General features: G+C 53.6%; 1 protein-coding gene across 2 annotated transcripts in view; it reads right to left on the bottom strand.

Annotated features, from left to right (window-relative positions):
* Nucleotides 1-768, bottom strand: part of ODF2 (outer dense fiber of sperm tails 2) — a 1,029,707-nt gene extending 1,028,939 nt beyond the window's left edge. For both annotated transcript variants that reach the window (XM_069609164.1, XM_069609165.1), the window contains exon 1: nt 639-768. In XM_069609164.1, coding sequence (XP_069465265.1) covers nt 639-703 — 65 coding nt within the window. In that variant the 5' untranslated portion in view covers nt 704-768. The remainder of the gene's footprint in view (nt 1-638) is intronic.
* Nucleotides 769-21,932: the final 21,164 nt, after the last annotated feature.

The raw sequence follows: 21,932 nt of genomic DNA, 5'->3' as shown, positions 1-21,932 counted from the left end.
GGATACTCCCTCTGCCCCCAGTGGTATGTCCCACACTCTCCTAGTGGGGCAATTCCCCCTACCACCCTCCTCTGCCCCAGTGGTATACACCACTCTCCAGTGGTATAACTACCTACCCTTACCCATCTTTGACTGCTATGCCCCTTCCTATTCGTTCAGATGCCCTCCCTCTTCCAGTGGAATACTCCCTCTGGCCCCAGTGGTATGTCCCACACTCTCCTAGTGGGGCAATTCCCCCTACCACCCCCCCAGTGGTCTACGGTGCTCTCCAGGGGTATAACTATCTACCCTTACCCATCTTTGACTGCTATGCCCCTTCCTATTCGTTCAGATGCCCTCCCTCTTCCAGTGGGATACTCCCTCTGGCCCCAGTGGTATGTCCCACACTCTCCTAGTGGGGCAATTCCCCCTACCACCCCCCAGTGGTCTACGGTGCTCTCCAGGGGTATAACTATCTATCCTTACCCACCTGTGGGTGTTATTCGCCCTCCTATTATTATTATTATTCCTTATGCATTAACCCCCCCCATCATCTCTCCCCCCACCCAGGAGCATACTCTCCTGCTCTTCCAGTGGCAGTTGATTACCCCCCTCTTGCTGCAGCTCACTGTACCTCCACCCCCATGCCCCCCCCTTACCTCCACCCCCGGCTCCGGCACGTGCTGTCCTCCGCTGCTCTCGGGGGGCCCACCCCTTTCAGCATGTACCAGGCCAGCCTCCCGAAACCCGAAGGGGTCGGCTTCCGGGACGCGCCCCCATGCTCTGCCATTGGCCCCCTGAACCCCGTGACACCCCTCCCGCCCCCTGATTCGACTGCGGCCGCCCGGGAAGATGCAAGTGGAGTGCGGGCCCATGGTCACCATGACGACAGGGCACGCAGCATACGGGTCCCCGCCGGCGGTGCGCGTGCCCCCGAACGCACGCGCGCGCGCCTGACATAAAGGAAGGACCACTACGCGCAAGACAGACTGCTCTGCAGCCTTAGAACCACCCCACCGCCACACATGCCCCTGAACGCGCGGGCGCGACATAAAGGAAGGACTACACGGAAGTCCAAGAACGAGCCCACTGCCCACGTGACACGTCCGTCATCACGCATAACCTGTATACAGAGGCGCTCTCTCCACTGTGTAAATACATCTTCTATCACACCTGCCATTCCTATAGCAAATGCATGGCCTTGCCAACCCCTGAAGCACCTGCGAGGGAGATTTCTTCAGAGAAATACATGTTCCCATACGAATGTTTTAGGTTATTATTATTTTGGGAGGGAGACAGGGAAACGTGGCAACATTTGTAATTAAAAGATTGAGAGGCTCTATTGTGGCCTTCAATGATCTCACAGACACGGGTTGTTGGATGATGGCCTTTATTTTGCCATCCAGACGTGAGGTCCTCACAGTTGCTTCACTGCAAGGCATACACACTCATTCACTTTTCTGGTGGTGGCCCTTCAGTCTTATGATATGATATGGCATTTATAACGCGCCTATACACAAGGGGGGGAGGAGAAGTGGAAGAGAGACAACGATCCTACTAGGCCAGGTGTCATTCAGATCGCGCAATGGTAGAGGGAAGGGGAAAAGTGCAAGGGGAAGGGGAGAGGGGAAAGTGCAGTAAATGGTTAGTAGAATACAAGATAAATAAAAAGGGCCAGCTGGTGGCAAGTGCAAGATAAGTGCAGACTAGTGCTGGGAGGGGGGGCTGTAGGGATACAGAGACAGCCCCACAGTGCTGGGGTTGTCAGGGAGGCAGTGCAGGGGAGAGTGGCTGGGCCAAGGACCGAGTTCGGTGAGTGGCTCAATTGCAGATTCTGGATTCAGTGCAGTTTCAGTAATTTTAGCAGGGGAGAGGGGGAGAGAAAGCGGAGGCAAAGAGGAAGGTTTTGAGGTGCTTCCGGAACCGGAGATGGTTCTCCTCAAGTTTCAGGGAGGCAAGAAGGCTGTTCCAGAGGGAGGCCCCTGCTGCGGAGAGAGATCTACCCCCAACTCGTTGCTTGGAGAAGCAGCTGATACTGAGGGAATTGGAGGCTGATGAGCGAAGAGCTCGAGAAGGAAGATATTTAGGAAGAGAGAGTTGAAGGTATTTTGACCCAAGGCCCCAGAAGGCCTTGTGGACAATGCAGAGGGTTTTGAATTTAATCCTCAAAGCCACTGGGAGCCAGTGTAGCGATTTCAGTCCTGGAGAGATACGGTCCCTGGGCTTGAGGCCAAGGACAAGTCTCGCAGTCCTGTTCTGGATGAGTTGCAAAGGGCGGAGAGTAGAGGAAGGCAGATTTAGATAGAGGCTGTTACAGTAGTCCAGCTTCGAGAGAACCAGGGCTCTAGAGACAGTGAGCTTCTGGGGGAAGGAGAGGAAAAGAAGGATACCTCAGAGGAGGTGTAGCTGGTAGATTGACTTCTTAGAGACGTCAGATATGTGAGGAGAGAAAGAGAGTGTGGAGTCGAAGATGACCCCTGAGGTTTTTTGCCTTGCAGGTAGGAGCAGGAAGAGGGCCAAGAGAGGCCAGCCAGAGAGCTGCAGGGAAGGAGGGAGTGGGTGTGCCGATGAGTACAATCTCAGTCTTACTGGCATTAAGGCAGAGGTCATTGGCAGCACACCATTCCTGGATAGCAGAAAGACAGTCAGAGATGAGGGAAGGAGAAGAGGAGGCCGAGGGTAGCCTGAAAATGAGCTGGGTATCATCCGCATAGCACTGAAAGTTGGGGCAGAGAGCGGCGATGCAGTGGGCAAGAAGTGCAAGGTACTGGTTGAACAGCCAGGGAGAGAGGTTAGATCCCTGGTGGACACCGCAGGTAGAGAAAAAGATGTCAGAGAGGAAGGACCCCATATATAGGGGGTGGAGGGCCTGCAGGGGCTGGGGCCCTGCCTCTTGGTGGGAGCGTTGGGGCCGCAGTGTTCTCCCGCTGTCCTCAGTGCCCCTTTCTTTACTTTGGCAACGTTGGTTCTGATTAGCTTGCTTTTATATTGCCCCTTCTTTGCTTTGGTAAAGGTGCTGACTTTTAAAACAATAATTGTAGCCTTTCTCTGCTTGCCTCTTTGGAACGTTCGTACCTCACCAACACATACTTGCCAACATTCTGCGACCAAAAAGATGTAGGATTTTTCAAGTTTCATAAATAATTTACATAACGACATCCCAGGAAAATACTAAACATACATTGTTGGCACCATTGAAGCATTCTAAAATAGACAACTAATCAAACAGCACAATATGGAAAGATGTTAAAATGTTAAAAATATTTAATTCTGAATGGTAAGTTAACACCAAATTCAATTACCAAACTTCACAGAAGGTAATCATACAGAGCTGGTAGGCAATGTTTGCCACTGCACTGTAGCGGCAGCAGCGTGGGCAATACATATGTATTCCTGCAGTGCAAATTGAACACTAAGGGGGTAATTCATAGAATTCAGCGCACAAGTGGCGCACGCGGCTGGCGCACAGTGTGCGCGTGTGAATCCCTGCGCCAGCCGTGTGCGCCAAAACCCATTTCCGCGCACAGTGTATTCATGGATTCCAGCTACCAAAACCAGCCGTGGCGCACAGTGGCGCAGCGACCCTGCAGCAGCGCCAGTTACGCCCCCAAGAACGCCTCTCGCGCAGGGAAAAGCCATCAAAATCCCCAATCCAGCGCAAAGGGCTGCGCTAACCCTGTACCAGCACGGCAAGCGGGCTACGTGTATCACTGGGCAGCGCGGGAAGTACCTCACGTCATTTCAGCTGGGTACGTGCATTTCAGGGGTGCGCGGGAAGCTTCACACGCGATTCCATCAGGGTACGTGTATTTCAGGGGTGCGCAGGAAGTTCCACACGCGATTTCAGCAGGGTACGTGTATTACAGGGGTGCGCTTGAAGTTCCACACGCGATTCCATCAGGGTACGTGTACATCAGGGGTGCGCGGGAATTTTCACACGTGAATTCAGCAGGGTACGTGTATTCCAGGGGTGCACGGGAAGTTCCACATGCGAATGTCCAGGCTACGTGTATTCCGGGGTGCATGGGAAGTTTCACATGCGATATCAGCAGGGTACGTGTATTCCAGGGGTGCGCCTGAACTTCCACACGCGATTTCAGCAGGGTACGTGTATTACAGGGGTGCGCTTGAACTTCCACACGCGATTCCATAACACTAGCTGTGTTGTTTTACAATAATGAAGGGTTAACCCCTTGAACTTGAGGGTATGCTAGTGCTATATATCCCTTTATCTCCTTATATTGTTTGAATGAGTTCCAGTGGTGCGTGTGAAGTTCCACACGTGAATGTCCAGGCTACGTGTATTCCGGGGTGCGCGGGAAGTTTCACACGCAATATCAGCAGGGTACGTGTATTCCAGGGGTGCAGGGAATTTCCACACGCGAATGTCCAGGCTACGTGTATTTTGGGGTGCGCGGGAAGTTCCACACGCGATTTCAGCAGGGTACGTGTATTCCAGGGGTGCGCCTGAACTTCCACACGCGATTTCAGCAGGGTACGTGTATTACAGGGGTGCGCTTGAACTTCCACACGCGATTCCATAAGGGTACGTGTACATCAGGGGTGCGCGGGAAGTTCCACACGCAAATGTCCTGGCTACGTGTATTTCGGGGTGCGCGGAAAGTTTCACACGCGATATCAGCAGGGTACGTGTATTCCAGGGGTGCGTGGGAAGTCACACGCGCGAAGTCAGCAGGGTACGTGTATATCAGGGTTGCGCGGGAAGTTCCACACGCGAATGTCCTGGCTACGTGTATTTCGGGGTGCGCAGAAAGTTTCACACGCGATATCAGCAGGGTACGTGTATTCCAGGGATGCGTGGGAAGTCACACACGCAAAGACAGCAGGGTACGTGCATGTCAGGGGTGCGCGGAAAGTATCACACGAGATTCCATCAGGGTACGTGTATTATAGGGGTGCGAGGGGAGCACCACACGTGAATTGCACGTGTGGGTCCTCCCAGGTGTTCACAACTGCCCACCAACTCATGTCCCCACCACCCCCACCCCCCAGCAGTGCAGGGGCACCCTCCACCAGGCCCCCACCCATGTCTCCCACCACCCCCACGCCCCAGCAGTGCAGGGGCAGCCTCCACCAGGCCCCCACCCATGTCTCCCACCACACCCACCCCCCAGCAGTGCAGGGGCACCCTCCACCAGGTCCCCACCCATGTCTCCCACCACCCCCCAGCAGTGCAGGGGCACCCTCCACCAGGCCCCCACCCATGTCTCCCACCACCCCCACCCCCCAGCAGTGCAGGGGCACCCTCCACCAGGCCCCTACCCATGTCTCCCACCACCCCCACCCCCCAGCAGTGCAGGGGCACCCTCCACCAGGCCCCCACCCATGTCTCCCACCCCCCCCACCCCCCAGCAGTGCAGGGGCACCCTCCACCAGGCCCCCACCTATGTCTCCCAACACCCCCACCCCCCAGCACTGTGGGGCACCTGCCAGCAGGCCCCCACCCATGTCCAACTCATGTTCCCCACCACCCCCACGCCCCAGCACTGTGGGGCACCTGCCAGCAGGCCCCCACCCATGTCCAACTCATGTTCCCCACCACCCCCACCCCCACCCCCCAGCACTGTGGGGCACCTGCCAGCAGGCCCCCACCCATGTCTCCCACCACCCCTACCCCCCAGCAGTGCAGGGGCACCCTCCACCAGGCCCCCACCCATGTCTCCCACCACACCCACCCCCCAGCAGTGCAGGGGCACCCTCCACCAGGCCCCCACCCATGTCTCCCACCACCCCCACGCCCCAGCAGTGCAGGGGCAGCCTCCACCAGGCCCCCACCCATGTCTCCCAGCACCCCCACCCCCCAGCAGTGCAGGGGCACCCTCCACCAGGCCCCCACCCATGTCTCCCACCACACCCAACCCCCAGCACTGTAGGGCACCTGCCAGCAGGCCCCAACTCATGTTCCCCAGCCAACATGTCATCACAATCTAGATCCCTGGTCCCTATGGTCAGCCTCCAAATGCAAAACACCCACCCGAGTATTGCATCCACCCACTCAGAAATGGCAATTACATGACAGAACACCAATTGCAAGTTTCGAAACAAACACATGTCCCTCACATACACCCAATGGGTGTCAGTGAATCTCAAAACCCATATCATGATATGCATGAAACCAATGAGATGATACTACACATTGAAGTTCGATAAAAAAATATGTATTAAAGGAAACATAAATAGATTCAAAAATAAAGAAACAGAAATGGGAATGTACAAAAATGAAAAGAAGCATGTCCGTGAAAAAAAGCAAAACCAAAAATCATAATCCGAAGTAATGGTGTCCAAAGTCACTGTCTACAAAAGAAAATCCAATGCGAAATAATAATTGAAAGCCATTGCTCCATGGGTAAATTGTGAAAGAAAAATATAATCCAACAGTGAACTATGTACAGACGAACAAGCCAGGGTCCATTATCCCAACAAAAGAAATGAAACCTATCTAACAACACTAACTAATAAAATAAACTATATACAAAAATGTGGCCAATGTCCAAAAGGTCCAAAATAAATCAAAAAACAAAGGAAACCTAACACTACCTACATAACTATGTATAAGGGCAGCGGGCTAGTCTGACGGCTCACTTTTGGATGTCCCAGGCCAGGGCATCATCCAACTCCTGCTCAATGTCCCGGAGGCGGTCCTCCTCCATGGCCCCGAGGGTCCGCAGGGCCGTCGACGTGTCCACCTCCAACCCCCTGCGGATTGCCTCGAGGCACTCGGCCCGCCTCAGGGCCCTCCGCATGGAGTTCTCCGCCATGACCATTGTGAGCCGTGCCTCTTCCGCCCGCTGCCGCTCCGCATCTATGGCGTGGCCCAACCGCTGCCACACGGAAGACACTCTCTGTCCTGGGTCCCCCTGCCCTCCGGCTGATGCCTGCCCCTCCGATGTTGAAGGCCCCGAGCCTTCATGGCTCCCACCACGTTGCTGCTCCTGCTGCTGTGCCTCTGCCCGTGCAGTGCCTCCTGCTGCCTGCACATCCTCCGCCGGCTGGGGTGCAGTCGTTGATGTGGCCACCCCTGCTGGACGTCCGACTCCCGACTGTGGCAGGGATGCCTCCTCCACCAGCCTGGCCGCACCGCCAGAGGCAGCTCCACAGGGCACCCAGGTGACTGATGGGTGGGAAGATGGCACGGAGGACGACTGGCGCGTAGGGGGTTCAGTTGAGGAGGGGGTCGTAGCAAGCCCCATCAAATGGAGGAATCCGGCCTGGGTGACCTGTCCCAGCAGGCTGACGTGGTCAACGAGCCATTCGAGATGATGTGCAGTCTCCTCATGAAAAGACTGCAGGTCACCTCGCATGGCCCGTTGACGCAACGCCACACCAGCCAGGACACGCTCAACCCGGACCCGGATAGCCACGTCCGCAGGCAGAGGAAGGCCAGTTGACGTGAGCTCATCCCCTGCCTGAAAACGGGTCTGGACGTAGGCATCCCTGCTGGTGCAAGATGATGCAGGGACAGGATCAGGGACAGGATTGCACACAGGCACCTCCGCGGCGGCCTGTGCTGCCTCCTGTCCCTGGTCCTGCGCTGCACCACTAGCACCAGTGGGATCCCCACCTCCAGACCCCGTCTCTGTTGCTTGCACAGCCTCCTCCTCCACCAAACCCCCCACCAACCTGGATGACTCCGTGCCATCTTCCCCCGTTGGGCCCTGTGGGGTCCCAGCTGCCCAACTCCAACCTCCGCCTCTTGGACCTCCCCCCGGCAGCTGCGGCCTGGGACGCGGCACCGGACTCCTCACTCCCCGACGAGATGACAACATGGGAGGGGAGCCGTGCCTTGCGTCTCCGGCTGGCGGTGGGATCCCCGCCGCTGTGCTCCACAGCACCTTCTCCGCCCTCTTCATCAGTTGACGCTGCAGACAGGGAGAAATAAAACACAGGCATCAGGGCACTGTACAATGGACACATACACACATGACAGTTGTACATGAGTGGTATTGGCAAACCTCAGACATGCCATCACAATCCCCAACACACATGTCATTTCAACTCGCACACATGAGCCATACCACAGCCATATCGCAACTGCCAGCACCATCCATGCACATACAACAGCATGAGCAGGCAAAGCTGAGCCAGACATCACATGCAACACAGGAAGTGCACCACACATGTACACACACCACCACACTTGCATGCATGTGTACACCTCTGCCAAGTGTCGCAGTGTTCAGATGGGCATCCATGTCACATCTGCCAATCAGGCTTCCACATCCCGCTGTCACATGCATCCATGTTGCATCACTGTTGCACCCTTGTCAAATACACACAAATGCACATGTACACAGTGCTGATACATGCAGCTGAAAATAACATACATGCGTGACATCACGGACATGTCTACTTACATACACATTCATCCAAACATGTGTGCCCACACAACTGCATTTGGCATGCAAGCCTACACACACAAGCACCATCCATGTCTCACACATTACAGCCCTCGCATGTGTTAGCCCCACAGCACTGTACAACCCCATCCATACTCGACCCCATACAAACAGATGTGCAACCTGCACACTACTGAACATCACCACACGCACAGCTCACAATCAGGATGCATGTACACTTACTGCTCGACTCCAGACGGGTCTGCCTCTCAAGGACCTGGACGTGGAGCGCTGGGGATATGCGTTCCAGGACCCTCATCTGCTCTTCTGACAAGTGGCCCCGGCGCCCCTTGGCATCCGCTGCCTTCAAGAGGCGCCGGGCCTTGTTCAGGGTTCTGGACCTGAAGTCCTTCCAGCGCTTCTTGACATGTTGGAAGTCGCGGACTGCCACCCCCTCCGCGTTGATGGCAGTCACGATGTCAGTCCAGATCCAAGTCCGTCCTTCCTTGTCGGCGCGGGAACTTCTGAAGAGGGCATCATACTGCCCCAGGACTTGCTCCACCAGGACACCAACTTCGGTGGCACTGAAGCTGGTGCCCCTCTTCCTCTCTGGCCGGGGGTTGTCAGTGGTGCCAGATGTTGCAGTGCCCGACATGACAACCCCAGAGGCAGGAGTGGGTGGGCAACTGGGTCCTGGGGCTGGGCTGTGGAGCGATGGAATCCCAGTCGGGAGTCTTTGGTTCCAGCAGGGGTGGTCACAGCAACAGCACCCCTGGCTGATGTGCAGGCAGCAAATGGCAGGGCACGTGGGCAGCAGGCAGTCAGGCAGCAGCAGATGGCAGGTGGGAGCGTGCTCGGGGCTCTGGGGGGCAGTAGTTCGGCCTTCTGGGCAGGAGCGTGGTCTTCCGTGTGGTTACGCGTGGCCAGCTTGATACGGAGTGATTTGGCACATGAAAATTCGGCACGTCAGCGTGTAATTCGAGGAAAGGCCCTTAGCGCGTAAGCGCGTCTGCACGCATACGCAATTTCATTGGACAGAAGGCCCCTCAAGCGCAAGCGCCCCTGTGATGTGACGCGCACAGGCGTGCATGGGCATTTCAGCGCGCGTGGAAAACTGCACGTCCGCGTGTAATACGAGGAAAGGGCCCATGCGCGTAAGTGACGTGACGCGCGCGTGCGTTTCCCTCAGCACGGGTTAAAGGTGAGCGGGCCCAGCAGTGCGCTGTACGTGCCTTTCATGGAGACCGACGTGTGTTGCTGCTTCCTGTTGTTTCGCGCGCCATCACAACTTCACAGCTATTAAGCACGTATCTCTTCTTTTGGCGGGGGTATTGGCTACGCGTGTTTTTCTGCATCGCGCTAGTCAGACGGTGAGTCGCACACGCTCTTTTTCCCACTGTGGGTGCCCCTGTGTATCGCACCCATTTTCGATGTCATAGTAGCCTGCGTGTCCCACGCGTACGCGTTATTCGTGTTACTGGGTGCCACCGCATACTGCGGGAGGTTGAATCCACGCACGTAGGCTGCAGGGTTGCGTGCACGGTTTTACTGCAGTTTTGGGGTGCCTGAGAGTTGCGTGACCCGTCACTACATCACCGGGGTCACATACAGCCTTGCAGGTGCAGGGGGGCTGTTAACATCTTGCTTCCCACCCCCTTCACCCCAATTGCCCAGGTCAATTGTGGTGTACACCTCCCATTGGCACAAGTCCACCTGTGCCGGCACTACTACATCTGTGCCATGGTTGGGAGGACACCAAAGGTGAGGGGCGCCTCAGCTGGGCGTCCTCCTCGTGGTGGGCGTGGTCGGGGACGTGGCCGTGGTGACCAGGGAGTAGGGGGACTCCAGGGTGTCCAGGGCGGCCACAGAGGGGGAAGAGGCAGGGGTGCGCCACTTGAGCACAATGTTGTGCCATGTGTCAGTGCAGTCATGCCACCACCCCCTGTGGTTCCGGGGGATGCAGCTTCTGCATCTGGCACTGGCGCCCGTGTGACCCGGCAGTCCGTTCCATCGACTGCCACGGGCCCAAGGGTAGTGGTAGCTGCAGGTGCAGCTGTGGACACCGCCACCCAGGCTCGGGGTCTGCCAGCGTAGGCTGCGTTGGCACTTGAAGAGCCCTTGGTAGATCTCCAACAGGCCAGGGGGGAAACCATAGGGGCATGCCGGGCTGCTCAGCCCAAGACACGTGTCCCTGGGGCAATCATGTCATCTACTGCCCCGAACAGCCGGGTGTTGGCAAGTGCAGGGGCAGATGCACCCAACAGCACCCCGGTTGTGAGTCTGCCAACCAGGACAGTTGCGGTCAATGACCCTGCCACAGCTGATGTTGCTGCGCAGGGTCCATTAGTGGGCACCCAGCTGCCACTGACCCAAGTCAGGCCTTTGGTCATCCCTCCACCTGCCACTCCCTTGGCTCAATCCACCGAACCCACTGGCCATACTGGTCAGGGCGGCATTAGCCAGCCAGGGTCTGCGCCACAGTCCAAGAGGAGGAAGGTTGCACCTGCAGCACAGGCTGGGACCCCACACACAGCCACGACCTCCTGCACGTCGAGGTAGAAGCCTTTCTGTAAGCAGGAACTGGACTTCCTCGTGGACTACGTGCGGGGCCACAGCCGTGACATGCTAGTGGGTGCCAATGGTCAGACTACGGCTGCCCAACGTGACACCCACTGGAAGCATGTTGCGGAACATGTCAGTTCATTCGGCCATGAGGTGCGCACAGCGCAAGAGTGCAAAAAGCGTTGGAATGACATCAAACGCAGCACTAAGGCTAAGCATGCCTCTAATTACAACTTGACTCTGGTGACTGGCGGTGGGCCTGCACCAGAGGAGGAAGAGCTCACTCCGCATGAGGCACTCGTTGCGGAGTTCATACCACCTGAATTGGTCGAAGGAGTGGGAGAGATGCTGGACTTTGATGCCCAGTCCAGTGAGTGTTGATGCGTGTTTGTTGAGGACGTGTGTGTTTCACTTGTGGGATGTGTAGTGCATGATTGCCGCTACATGTGACGTGTACACGGTTCTGATGTGTAAGTAATGCAATGCTTCCGTCATGCATGTCTCCTCTGCCTGCATGCGGGGACTCCATGTAGGCATGCTCCCTTGCCCCTCCTCCGCCACTCTGCACCCCAGTTCCACCTTTGCACTGGTGTTCTTCAATCTTGCCAATGTGTACTTTCTTGTTCATGCGTCCTGTGTAGATGCTCACTTCCAGCGTAGAATCTGCCAAACATATGCCGTGTGGTACAGCCTTAGTACTTGATGCAGGGTATCTCACTTGTACTGTGCATAGGTCAGATGTCCCACAGGGACATGCCCATTCATGCTCCATGTGCATTGCACGCATGCTCCTATGTGTCCTTGACTGGATGATCACTGTAATACAAGTCCTTGGTTACATACATTGCCTGCCATCTCATCAGCCTTCCCATGTCAACTGTGGCTCAGTCCTGCGTTGCACACATGTTTAGGGTCTGACAATCTGTGTGGCTCACAGGCCTCAGCCTGTTCAATGGCCAATGACTCTGTCCAACTGTTGTTGTGTCTTCTTCACACATGTGCGGAATCCAGAGTTTTCATCATGTGTCCTGCTTACTGTCCCAGCATCATTTGCAGTGGTGTCACTTGAATCACATTCAGCTGTTGATGCCAGTCAACACTGCCTGTCAATACACGGTGTATGGTCAGCCTTTTGATACCATGCTAGGCATCCCTGCTTTGGTACTGGGGTGGAGGGGTGCTTGGCTTCTAGATATGGTACACATTGAATGCACAATGCACGTGATGTCTGATTTTGACATTGCACTGCCTTCACATTTCCTGGCACACACCATGGAGTCCTTGTACATGTAGGTAGTGAGTGGCGTACACATTTTCTGCACTGCATAGACCCACTTCCATGGAAACTGCCACCTTTCAACAGGTCTGATCACAGAAGCAATTCAAAGTTGACCCAGCATGCATGGCAGGTTATATGTTGTGTGTCACATGTCTGCCTGATGCGTTTGCTGTCGTTGTGTGTGTGTGTGTTGTGTGCTTCTGACATGTGTAGTGACCTTTTTTCTCTCTATTTTTCAGGTGATGACGCAATGGAGGCGGAGGATGGTGTTGTCATGCCAGACACAGGGTTGGTACCGCTACATCAACCCGGCACTAGTGGGGGCCGTGGGGTGGTAGGCCACGAAAACCCCCAAGTGCTACAGTCCATCTTGTCTCTGGCTGCCTATGAGTCCAGCCTTGATGACGACTCTGACGTCCATGTTGAGTTGGATGAGCATCAAGTCCATGTGTCAGGGGTGAGTGATTCTGATGTGGACACTCCTCTGTCTGCGACACCTGCACTGAGGGATCAGACAGTCTTGGATCCTCCGCCCATGGCGGATCGGGACGCAGGGTCACCCTCCACACCAGTCACTGATGTGCCTGGGACATCACGTCGACGGGGGCATGTAGTCGTGCAGCCGCGGGCGGTGCCAACACAGCGAGGACCCCCGGTCCTTGGGTCCCACAGGGGTCAAGCCCGACAACGCGGTCGCCGCGCGCAACCGCAGTATACTGAGTGGGAGCAAGACATGACTGCCAATTCAGAACGGCAGGGGGCAGCAATGGAGAACATCGCTGAGAGCATGGAGCATGTGGCCCAATCTGTGCTCCCCCTGTTAGGCAGGTGCTTCTCCAGCAGCAGGCGGCAGGGTCCATGGCCCGCTCGCTCAGGCTGGGCATGGCGGCTTCAGACAGGGCACGCCAGGCTGAAATGTCGTCTCTGCGTCAAGCAATTGCTGCTCACGCAGAGATGCACATGGATGCCCTGAGGGAGGAGTATTCTTCCCTCAGATCCACTCTGGGTGTCCTTAAAATGTCCCAGAGGCAGCAGGCAGAGGAGAAGTTTGCACAGCTTGAGCGTACCATCTCGGCTGAGCTACAGGCTTGCCGGGAGGTGCAGCGGTTGTCCAGCCAGGCCTTGCAGGAGGAACTCCGTGTTACACGTGCTACCTTGCAAGAGGAAGCACGTGTATCACGTGAGGTTCTGCATGCAGACCTACGTCACATCGCCACACAGAACCAGGCTCACCCGTCCGGCAGACTTGCTGCTGACGAGGGGCAAGCTGCGGCTAGGCGTGGCCAGGCTACTGTGCCACATCCTCCTTTCCAGGATGAGCCAGACTTGGCGACCATCTATCTCCCACATAGGTCGGGCTGTGCAGGCGTTGAGCCCATGGAGGTTTTTTTTTTGGCTCAGCATTATCGCATGTGGATGTTGAGCAGCACCCTGTACCTCCCCCCTCCTGGGTGCCTCCCCTCCCCCCTGGGTCGTATGTGGCCATTTTTGATTTTTCTTTTAGTTTAGTTAGTTAAGTTTCTGTTTGATAGTTAGTTTAATTAGGTAATGTAGGTTTTCCATAGTTGGTGTAATTAGTTAATAGTTAATATAGTTTAAAATTGCTTGTCTATTGTGCTTTCATGTGACGGTGCGGTGCTTTGTGGCTTTTGAAAGCATCCACTGTCTGTTCCAGCTGGGCCCCTCAGGCTTGTATTGTGTATGTGTTTGCTGCTTGGGGTCCTTGACTCACATATGCCACTCCTGCCTCCCTTATCCATGGGCTCGCAAGGATGGTTCGGTGTCACAAACATTTACACAAGGGCTTTGGACTGTCATATCTGTGGCATGTCTGGTGCTGTGTGACTTGTGTTTACACCCCTAGTGGGGATGATTTTGGTGTTATTGTCCACTGTTCAGCTTTTGCTAGATGGGGTGTTTCATGATTAATGTGTACATTCATTGCTATGCATTGTGTAGTATGTTTCTTATCTTTACTGTACACGTGCTTGTTGCAATTCATGCTGTAGATAGTGTTCCACACTTTGGATGTGAAAGACGGACTGATGGTGTGATTTATGATGTGACTCTCTGACATGGTCAAGTAATGGGATGCCTGAAGAGACACACACAGATGACTTTGAAGCATTAATCATGTGTTTCATGCCCTTTCTGCAGGGGGATGAGCCTCCAGAGCACCTTTGCCAGCAGACATGGCCCATTGGACGTCTGATTTCTGGACACGTTTGTTGGTGCCCACATGTGTGCACAAGCAGAGGCACAGGGATTGCATACCTACATCCTAGAACTGCTGACGTGTTCCAAGGAACTCCAGGCAAGGTGAGCAGCACAGGGGGGCCACAACACAGCAAAGCTTGCACCAGGCGAGTTGCACATGCAGCCTTAGTCACAGCACTGAGGGTGAGCTTGGACGAATATTGGTGTTGAAGCACGCAATGCAGCTCAGATGTGTTGGTGGACTGATGGCTGTTGATTGTAAGGTTGTCTGGGACACCTGCAGGGGCAGTGGCACATACCCTCCGGTACACCAAGGTCCATTGAGGCACTTGTTTCAACCATGTAGCCTTCTGAGACATGGAAAGGGGCAGCTCACAGGGACATACAGCAAGGGACATACTCGGGTGCAGTGCATTTCATTTCCATGTACATTTTGATACATGCACGGCCAACTTTGTTTCGGTCATGGTGGTACGCAACTTGCTCTGAAGTCATGGCTTGCTATATGGGTCTGTCTGCTTACCCAGGGAACATTGCATGTTGTGTGAATTGTGACACATTGGTGTTCCATTTGCCATGCACCCACCGGCGGCTGACTTACTGCATTGACTGTGTATGACCCGTCACAGGGGTAATGTTATATATGAGTACGAAGCATCTACACCAGATAGTCTGTTTGTAGAGTAGTTTGTTGCTATGGGGCATGCTTGGTGGTGTGTTTTTGTGTCATTGGCACGTACAGGTTGTTGACTGTGGCTCTCTTTGCAGCATTGCAGTGCTCCTGTAACCGGACCTGAGAGTGCGCAGGCAGGAGGCCAGCACTCAAAACCAGAGCTAAGTGTCTTGTTGTTTTTCTTTCAAACTGCTCTACATAGGCTTGCTGGGGGGTGCACTAATGCATGGATGTATGTGTGATTCAATTTGGTATGTTTTTTTCCCCCTAATCACCCGGAATCCTATGCAATTTTGAACCCTGTACCCTCTACCCGGTGTTCCTGCTTCCCGTACCTATCCAAGCAACGTTCCCTAACCCTCTTTCCCCGCTGGGGTTGCGGATGCCTGTGTAAGCCCCGAACTTGCAGGCGCCAAAACCCTAGAGGGGGTGGTTGGTTCGTACCACTCCTAAGCCTGGACTACAGAAGGCCATGACAATGATGTCCAAGTTTGTTTGGATTGTGTATGTGTTCATGCAGGTAGTACATTTTCGTGCATTCCCTACTTTCATGTGTCATTCCTCCTCCCCTCTCCTGCCACTCATTCCAGTTATCCAGTGTGCCAACACCTGTCCCGACTGCGTATCCCTGAACCTCCTTCCCCACCAGGGTCTCAGGGGCCTGTGTGAGTTTGACCTTGCAGGCACCCGGGACACGGTGGGGGTGGTTGTTTCGTGACACTCCCGCGCCTGTACACGGGACCTGTGACAATACATATCCGTTCATGATGCATCATCCTATGTTATGTACCACACATGGTTCACATCCTGTTGTGACATTGTTTTACTGTGCTACCTTGGTTGTTGCATCATTGTGGTAGTACTTGGCCTTTGTGAGGTACTGCTACGTCAAGTCATCTACTAGAGGGTGTTCGGGTTTGTTTTTATGCCTTGGATTTTGTGATTTTGGAAATGAGTGTGGATTCTGAGGGTGCAGGCATCTTTTTACACACAAGGTGGGAGATGGTGACGAAGGGTAAAGGTGATCCTGTGGCCAGGTGGAATTGAGGGTTGAAGGCTCCATGACCCAGGTGCAGTTGTTCAGTGGGTCATGGTCATTTGTGAGGGAGGGGGGGTTGTTGTTGATAGTTGCCTTGCCCTGCAGTGTGATGGGAACTCTGACATTGTAATGGGGGTATCCTATGTACATGTTGTGTTCTGCTGATCAATGCCTGTTCATGTGTTGTGTTTACCTTTCAGGTGCGAGGGGATAGTTGTGGTTTGACATGCTGGGGTGTACACATGGTGAATGTTCACATGTGATGTGTAGAGAACACTGATGGTCACTTGAGTGCACATGCATATGTTGAGTGCATGTCCTTGCAGACCCACACACTTGCACTCTGATGCACTACATGTACTCCCACCCTTGCATATCCACGTGTACACTGTTTGCCTTCTGGTGGCCACTGTGTCCCTGCAGCACATGTTCTGTGACCAATTATGGATCCTGTACATGCCTAATTTGCTTTTTGATGTGGTCTGTCGCTTAGATGTGATGCTCAGGGTGTGCATCACACACAATGGCTGTTCACTGTGCTGTGCGCTGAGCAGTGTGTTGCAGGAGTAGGACACAGCACACAGAAGCTGCAGTGTTGATTTTGCAATGCACAATGTGCATGTAGACAGGCATTCATTATTCATTGTTATGTTACGTCTACAATTTTTGTAATGCATTTGGAAATGACTTATTTTGGGTGGGAGGTTGTTGGTCTGTCATTTCATCTGATTCCTGGTCAGGCATCATTGTCTGATGCCACTGTACATTTTGGACATGGCAATGTGTACCTTATTGTTGCTGTGTTGGTGTATGGGTATTGCTTGCCATGTCATGTTGTGGTTTGGGAGGGTTTGAGTGACATAACAGTGATGGCCATGGCCTGTTTTCAGGTGTGTGTGATGCACACCTTGCATGTCAGGGTCATCCGCTTCTCAGAGCAACTAGCTGGGGGTAGATCTCTCTCCGCGGCAGGGCCCTCCCTCTGTAACAGCCTTCCTGCCTCACTTGAACTTGAGGGGAACCATCTCCGGTTCGGGAAGCACCTCAAGACCTTCCTCTTTGCTTCTGCTTTCTCTCTGCCTCTCCCTTGCGGAATTCTTCACTGGAACTGCACTGGATCTGCAACTGGGCCACTCTCACTGACCTCGGTCCCTGGCCCAGCCACTCTCCACTTGCACTGGCTCCCTGGCAACCCCTGCACTGCGGTACTGTCTCTCTATCCCTACAGCCCCCCCTTCCCAGCACTTGTCTGCACTTACCTTTGCAGTTGCCACCAGCTGACCTGTGTATTTGTTTTTTGGTCTACTTCCCCTGTACTGCACTCCCCCCCCTCCCCTTCCCCTTGCACTTTTCCCTTCCCCCTACCCCTGCACTTGCACAATCTGAATGACACCTGGCCTAGTTGTACCGTTGTCTGTCTTCCCTTGTTCCCCCCTCCCTGCCTCATCGCACCTTGAAATACTTGTGTATAGGCCATATCATGTCATATGTCATATGTGTGTCTTTTGGTCACACAGGATAGCTTGTGTTTAAGTAGCTAGGGATGCAGACGATGTGGCACTTCCATGGCAACTATCTCAGGGTGGTAGGGTTGTGACAGTTGACTGTCTCTTTGTCATCATCGATTGTCACCTGGTATGTGCCAGGCCTGTGTGCACTCCGCAGGGGTGGGAGTTTAGGTGAAAAATGTGGCCACAAGCTGGGTCCGGGCTTCCTCGCCACGTGCCCTGTCCCCTCCCATGGGCAGCGCCTGTGCCTGTGGTTGGGGATGTGGGGGCACCACCATGTCCACCGGGACGCCCTGCCGTGTTGCAACATTGTGCAGGACACATGCTGCCACAATGATCCTGCACACTACTGGTGGTGCATAGAGTAGCTGCCCGCCAGAGCGGTCAAGGGAGCGGAAACGTGACTTGAGCACTCCGAATGTGCACTCCACTATGGCCCTGGTTGCAATATGGGCGGCGTTGTATCTTACCTGGGGTGGTGTGGTGGGGTTCCGGATTGGCGTCATCATGTGGTTGCTCAGAGGGTAGGCACTGTCCCCTGGGGAGGTGATAATAGTTGAGATTGTTAGGGTTTGGGTATTTGTCTGTGTGTGACTTGCATGCATGTGCAAGGGCATTTGTACTCACCTAGGAGCCATGTGTCGCCATGCTGCCCAGCTTCCAGGGCCCGGCTCAGGGCGGACATTCTGTATATGAAACTGTCATGGGTGGAGCCAGGGTAGTTTGCATAGACAGAGGTGATGATTCCCTTTGCATCGCATACCACCTGTACATTGATGGAATGCCAGTGCTTGCGGTTTCGGTAGATGTGCTCAGTGGCCCTAGGTGGACGTAGGGCCACATGGGTGCAATCTATGGCACCGAGCACTTTGGGGAAGTGTGCCACCCTGAAAAAATCCAGGACAACGGCCTGCCTTTCTGCGGGTGTTCTGGGCATGTATATGTGCCTGCGGACTGAGGGGCGCGCTGTCATGATTGCCAGTACCTGGTGTAGGCAGCGTGACTGTGTGGCCTGTGAGACCCCCCCCCCACTATGGCAGTAGTCCGCTGAAATGACCCAGTGGCCAAAAAATGCAGGACATTGAGCACCTTCTCCAAGGGGCTCAATGCTTGGGAGCAAAGGGTGGGGGATGTAAGGTCATCTTCCCACTCCCTGACCAGGTTTATGATGATGTGGGGTGGAAACCTATACCTGCCATAGACCTGGTCGTCAGGCATCCCAAAAAGGCTTGTCCGTGGTGCGAAAATGCGTGCCCTGGCTATTCTCCTCCTCCTGCGGTGTCCCACGATCAGTGCTGCGACAAATGGGGCATTCATCGTAGCTGTATATACGTGTTTGTTGTTTGCGCGCACTTTTGTACTTGCGCGGGGGATGCTTCCGCCTGCCTTCGTGTTGACGCCTGTGTGCGTCTTTTGCCGTGCGCGGGTTTCCCGTATTCGGATCCATGAATACGGGTTGTTCGCGTGCGTGTGGGCGTTCCGTGTAGTTCCCTGCAGTACTTCCCCAGTTACGCCTTCTTTTTCACGCGTTGTTCCCCATTCCGCGTGTTACGCCCACTGTTCCGCCCACTTTGGTTGTGTGCGCCGCGCTATGTGCGCTTTTGCTGTGCGCGTAGCGCACGCCGTGTATGCCTGCTGGATTGGGCGCACAGACAGCGGGAAACACGCGCAGCTTCTTCCTTGAATCGCACGCGTGTGCTGCGTTTCTCACGCTTGCGCTCCCTTGCGCCTGCTTGCGCATGGATTTTCAGCACACGTTTGTTCCATGAATCGGCCCCTAAATGACATGGCGACTGATACCCCCCTCAGATACTGTGTGATGGTGGTATGCTCTGCCACTTACCTTCACTGGTGGTTCACCTAAGGGTTGTACTGGCAAGAGTGCAGGGCAGAGTAACGTAGTTGTCAGGTCAGTGGCTTGGTCTGAGCCCAATCAAAGTAATCACCTACCAGCCCTCTGTACAGACAGACTAATTCATGTGTGGCATGCTTTGTCCTGCAGCCTGACTTAGAGTCACATAAATTACCTACCACTGTAAAAAGCAGTAGGATCTGTCATCCAAATCTGTAGGCGGTAGGACTGCTTAAAAAGCAGTAGCCTACTGCCTAAATCTGTAGGGTTGGCAAGTATGCCAACATGCTTTATTTACATCAGTTTGGTATTCAAAATAATGCTCAGAAGTCAGAGATCGCATAGGGAGCATACCAGGATTACTTTTCACTGGTAAACCCACTGACTTTGTTACACGCGACCAGTGAACCGCTGACACCGCTCACTCCACTTCTTCTTCTGCCTCTGTCTTCCCGGAAAGCTGCTTCTGAGTTCCTGCGGCCACAACCAAACCGAACAAGAAAGGAGCTTCCCTTGATCCTCTTGTCTACCAGTGCTCGCTAGCCACCAGAACACTGCACACCAATGGGAGAGCCTTTCTCTCCCAAAGTAAAGCTTGCCACAATGCCGCTTCCCACTGGGTGACCTCTGCAATTTAGGTTTTAAACCTGGGAGACCCTCTCAGGACCATCAACCACTGTACCAAAGGCGGCGGCTCTGGCGCCCCCTCTCCTCGCCCACTTCACTTTCTCCTGCAAGTGCAACTGGTTTATTCTGCAACCCCACCCTCTTGTTCTAATGGCCTACACCTGGTATGGAAAAAGAACTTGGGAGGTGCTCCTGGGGCCAAGCCTAATATCCTGGGGGAAAAACCCGGAAAGGGAAAAAAACCTGTGCAGGTATTCTTGCTCCAAGCCGCAGACTACAATACTCCTTTAGCAGATGCTCTTGCCAGGTGGGGCATAAAGAAGTACTGATGCTAGTAGATCCGTAGAAGAAAAGTCTGGATAACTGCATGTGGAGTGCCTCCTGGCAGCACAGGTAAGATGATTTGAAGATCTGTGCCACCACTGGAGCTGTAAAGAACTATTCCAAAGACAAAATGAGGAAGAGAGGCTTGCCGAGAACAGAGGGATGGCAGGAAGGAGAAAGGAGCTGCTAATTGCAGCAAAAAGGGGGACAGAGCAGAACAGGGGCTGCGGAAGAGACAGGGAAGGAAAGGGAGGGGGCAGAGAATGGCCCGGAGAAGCGGGAAATAGTCGAGCCCCGAGAGAGGGAGCCATGAGAAGTCAGAGGCGAAAGGGAGAAAGGAGAAGGAAATAAAACAGCGTAACAAGCAAGTAAAAAATGAGCATATCAGCTTGGTGAAATAGAACGAAGCAACGCACGGCTCTCACCTCCTTGTCAGTTTATGAACCTTTCTGCAGTATGCACGTCTCTTGCCAGCAGCATTGCTCACTGCTGCCATCTTTAGGAACAACTAAAGGGTTTGCCTTGTGAAGCAAGTAAGGAACCATTTTCCGCCATCTTGGGAATGTTGGAGAGCAATAGGGATGTTTCTCACGCCAACACTGCCATAGAGACCAAGAAGAGAACAAATTCCTAACAGCCACCTTCAAGATAGGTTCTCTATATTAAATCTGTTTTAATTTGTTAAAACATACTTGGTCTTCAGGACACCATTTAAGTTTTTGAGGTACTGCATTTCTAAGTTGGTCAGTAACAAAGGAAGTGATGGAAGAGAAACATTTGATGATCCTCAGGTAATAACCAACTAGGCCCAGTAAGGCTTGTAGTTCTTTCTTAGTCTTGGGAGCTTGGGTCTGTTTAATAGCTTTAACCTTCTCAGTCTGAGGTTGAACTAATCCTTTCCCTACAAAGAACTCTAGATATTTTACGGCAGACCTGGCAGAGTGACACTTCTTTGGGTTGGCATTAAGCGACCCATTTTCTTAAGGCTCAGTTAACCTGATATAAATATGACATGTGTTCTGGCCATGTTTTGCTATGTATAATGGTGTCATCAATGTAGGTGCCACACAATTAATTATATGGTCTCAGAACATGGCATATTAGTAGTTGAAAATTAGCTGCAGCCCCATGTAACCCAAAGGATGGAACCATAAATTGAAACAAGCCTAGTGGAGTGGATAAAGCTGCTTTAGGTTTGTCTTTGAGGTTGACTGGCACTTGCCAATAACCTTTTCTCAAGCACATTAATACAAGCCACCTTACTTACCTGGAAACAAATTAAAATGCAGGGAAACTCAACAACGGAAACCATTGTAATAATCAATACATACTGGAATCCGGAAGTGACGACAAATGAACTATACCTGAGCACGTTATCTAAAGTACTAGAAGTATCTACAATCGACCATCATTGCAATCATATAATAATTAATGGAGACTTCAATGCAATCTGCCCAGACATAGGCGACCAAAAGGTACACCTCCCTAGATCGGCTACCATTCTTGAAAGAGGGA

The sequence above is a fragment of the Ambystoma mexicanum genome, chromosome 8, assembly GCF_040938575.1.
Source record: "Ambystoma mexicanum isolate Mex_15411 chromosome 8, UKY_AmexF1_1, whole genome shotgun sequence".
Lineage (NCBI taxonomy): Eukaryota > Metazoa > Chordata > Amphibia > Caudata > Ambystomatidae > Ambystoma > Ambystoma mexicanum.
Note: the sequence above shows the minus strand (reverse complement) of the source record. Positions and strands in the feature narration are given on the sequence as shown.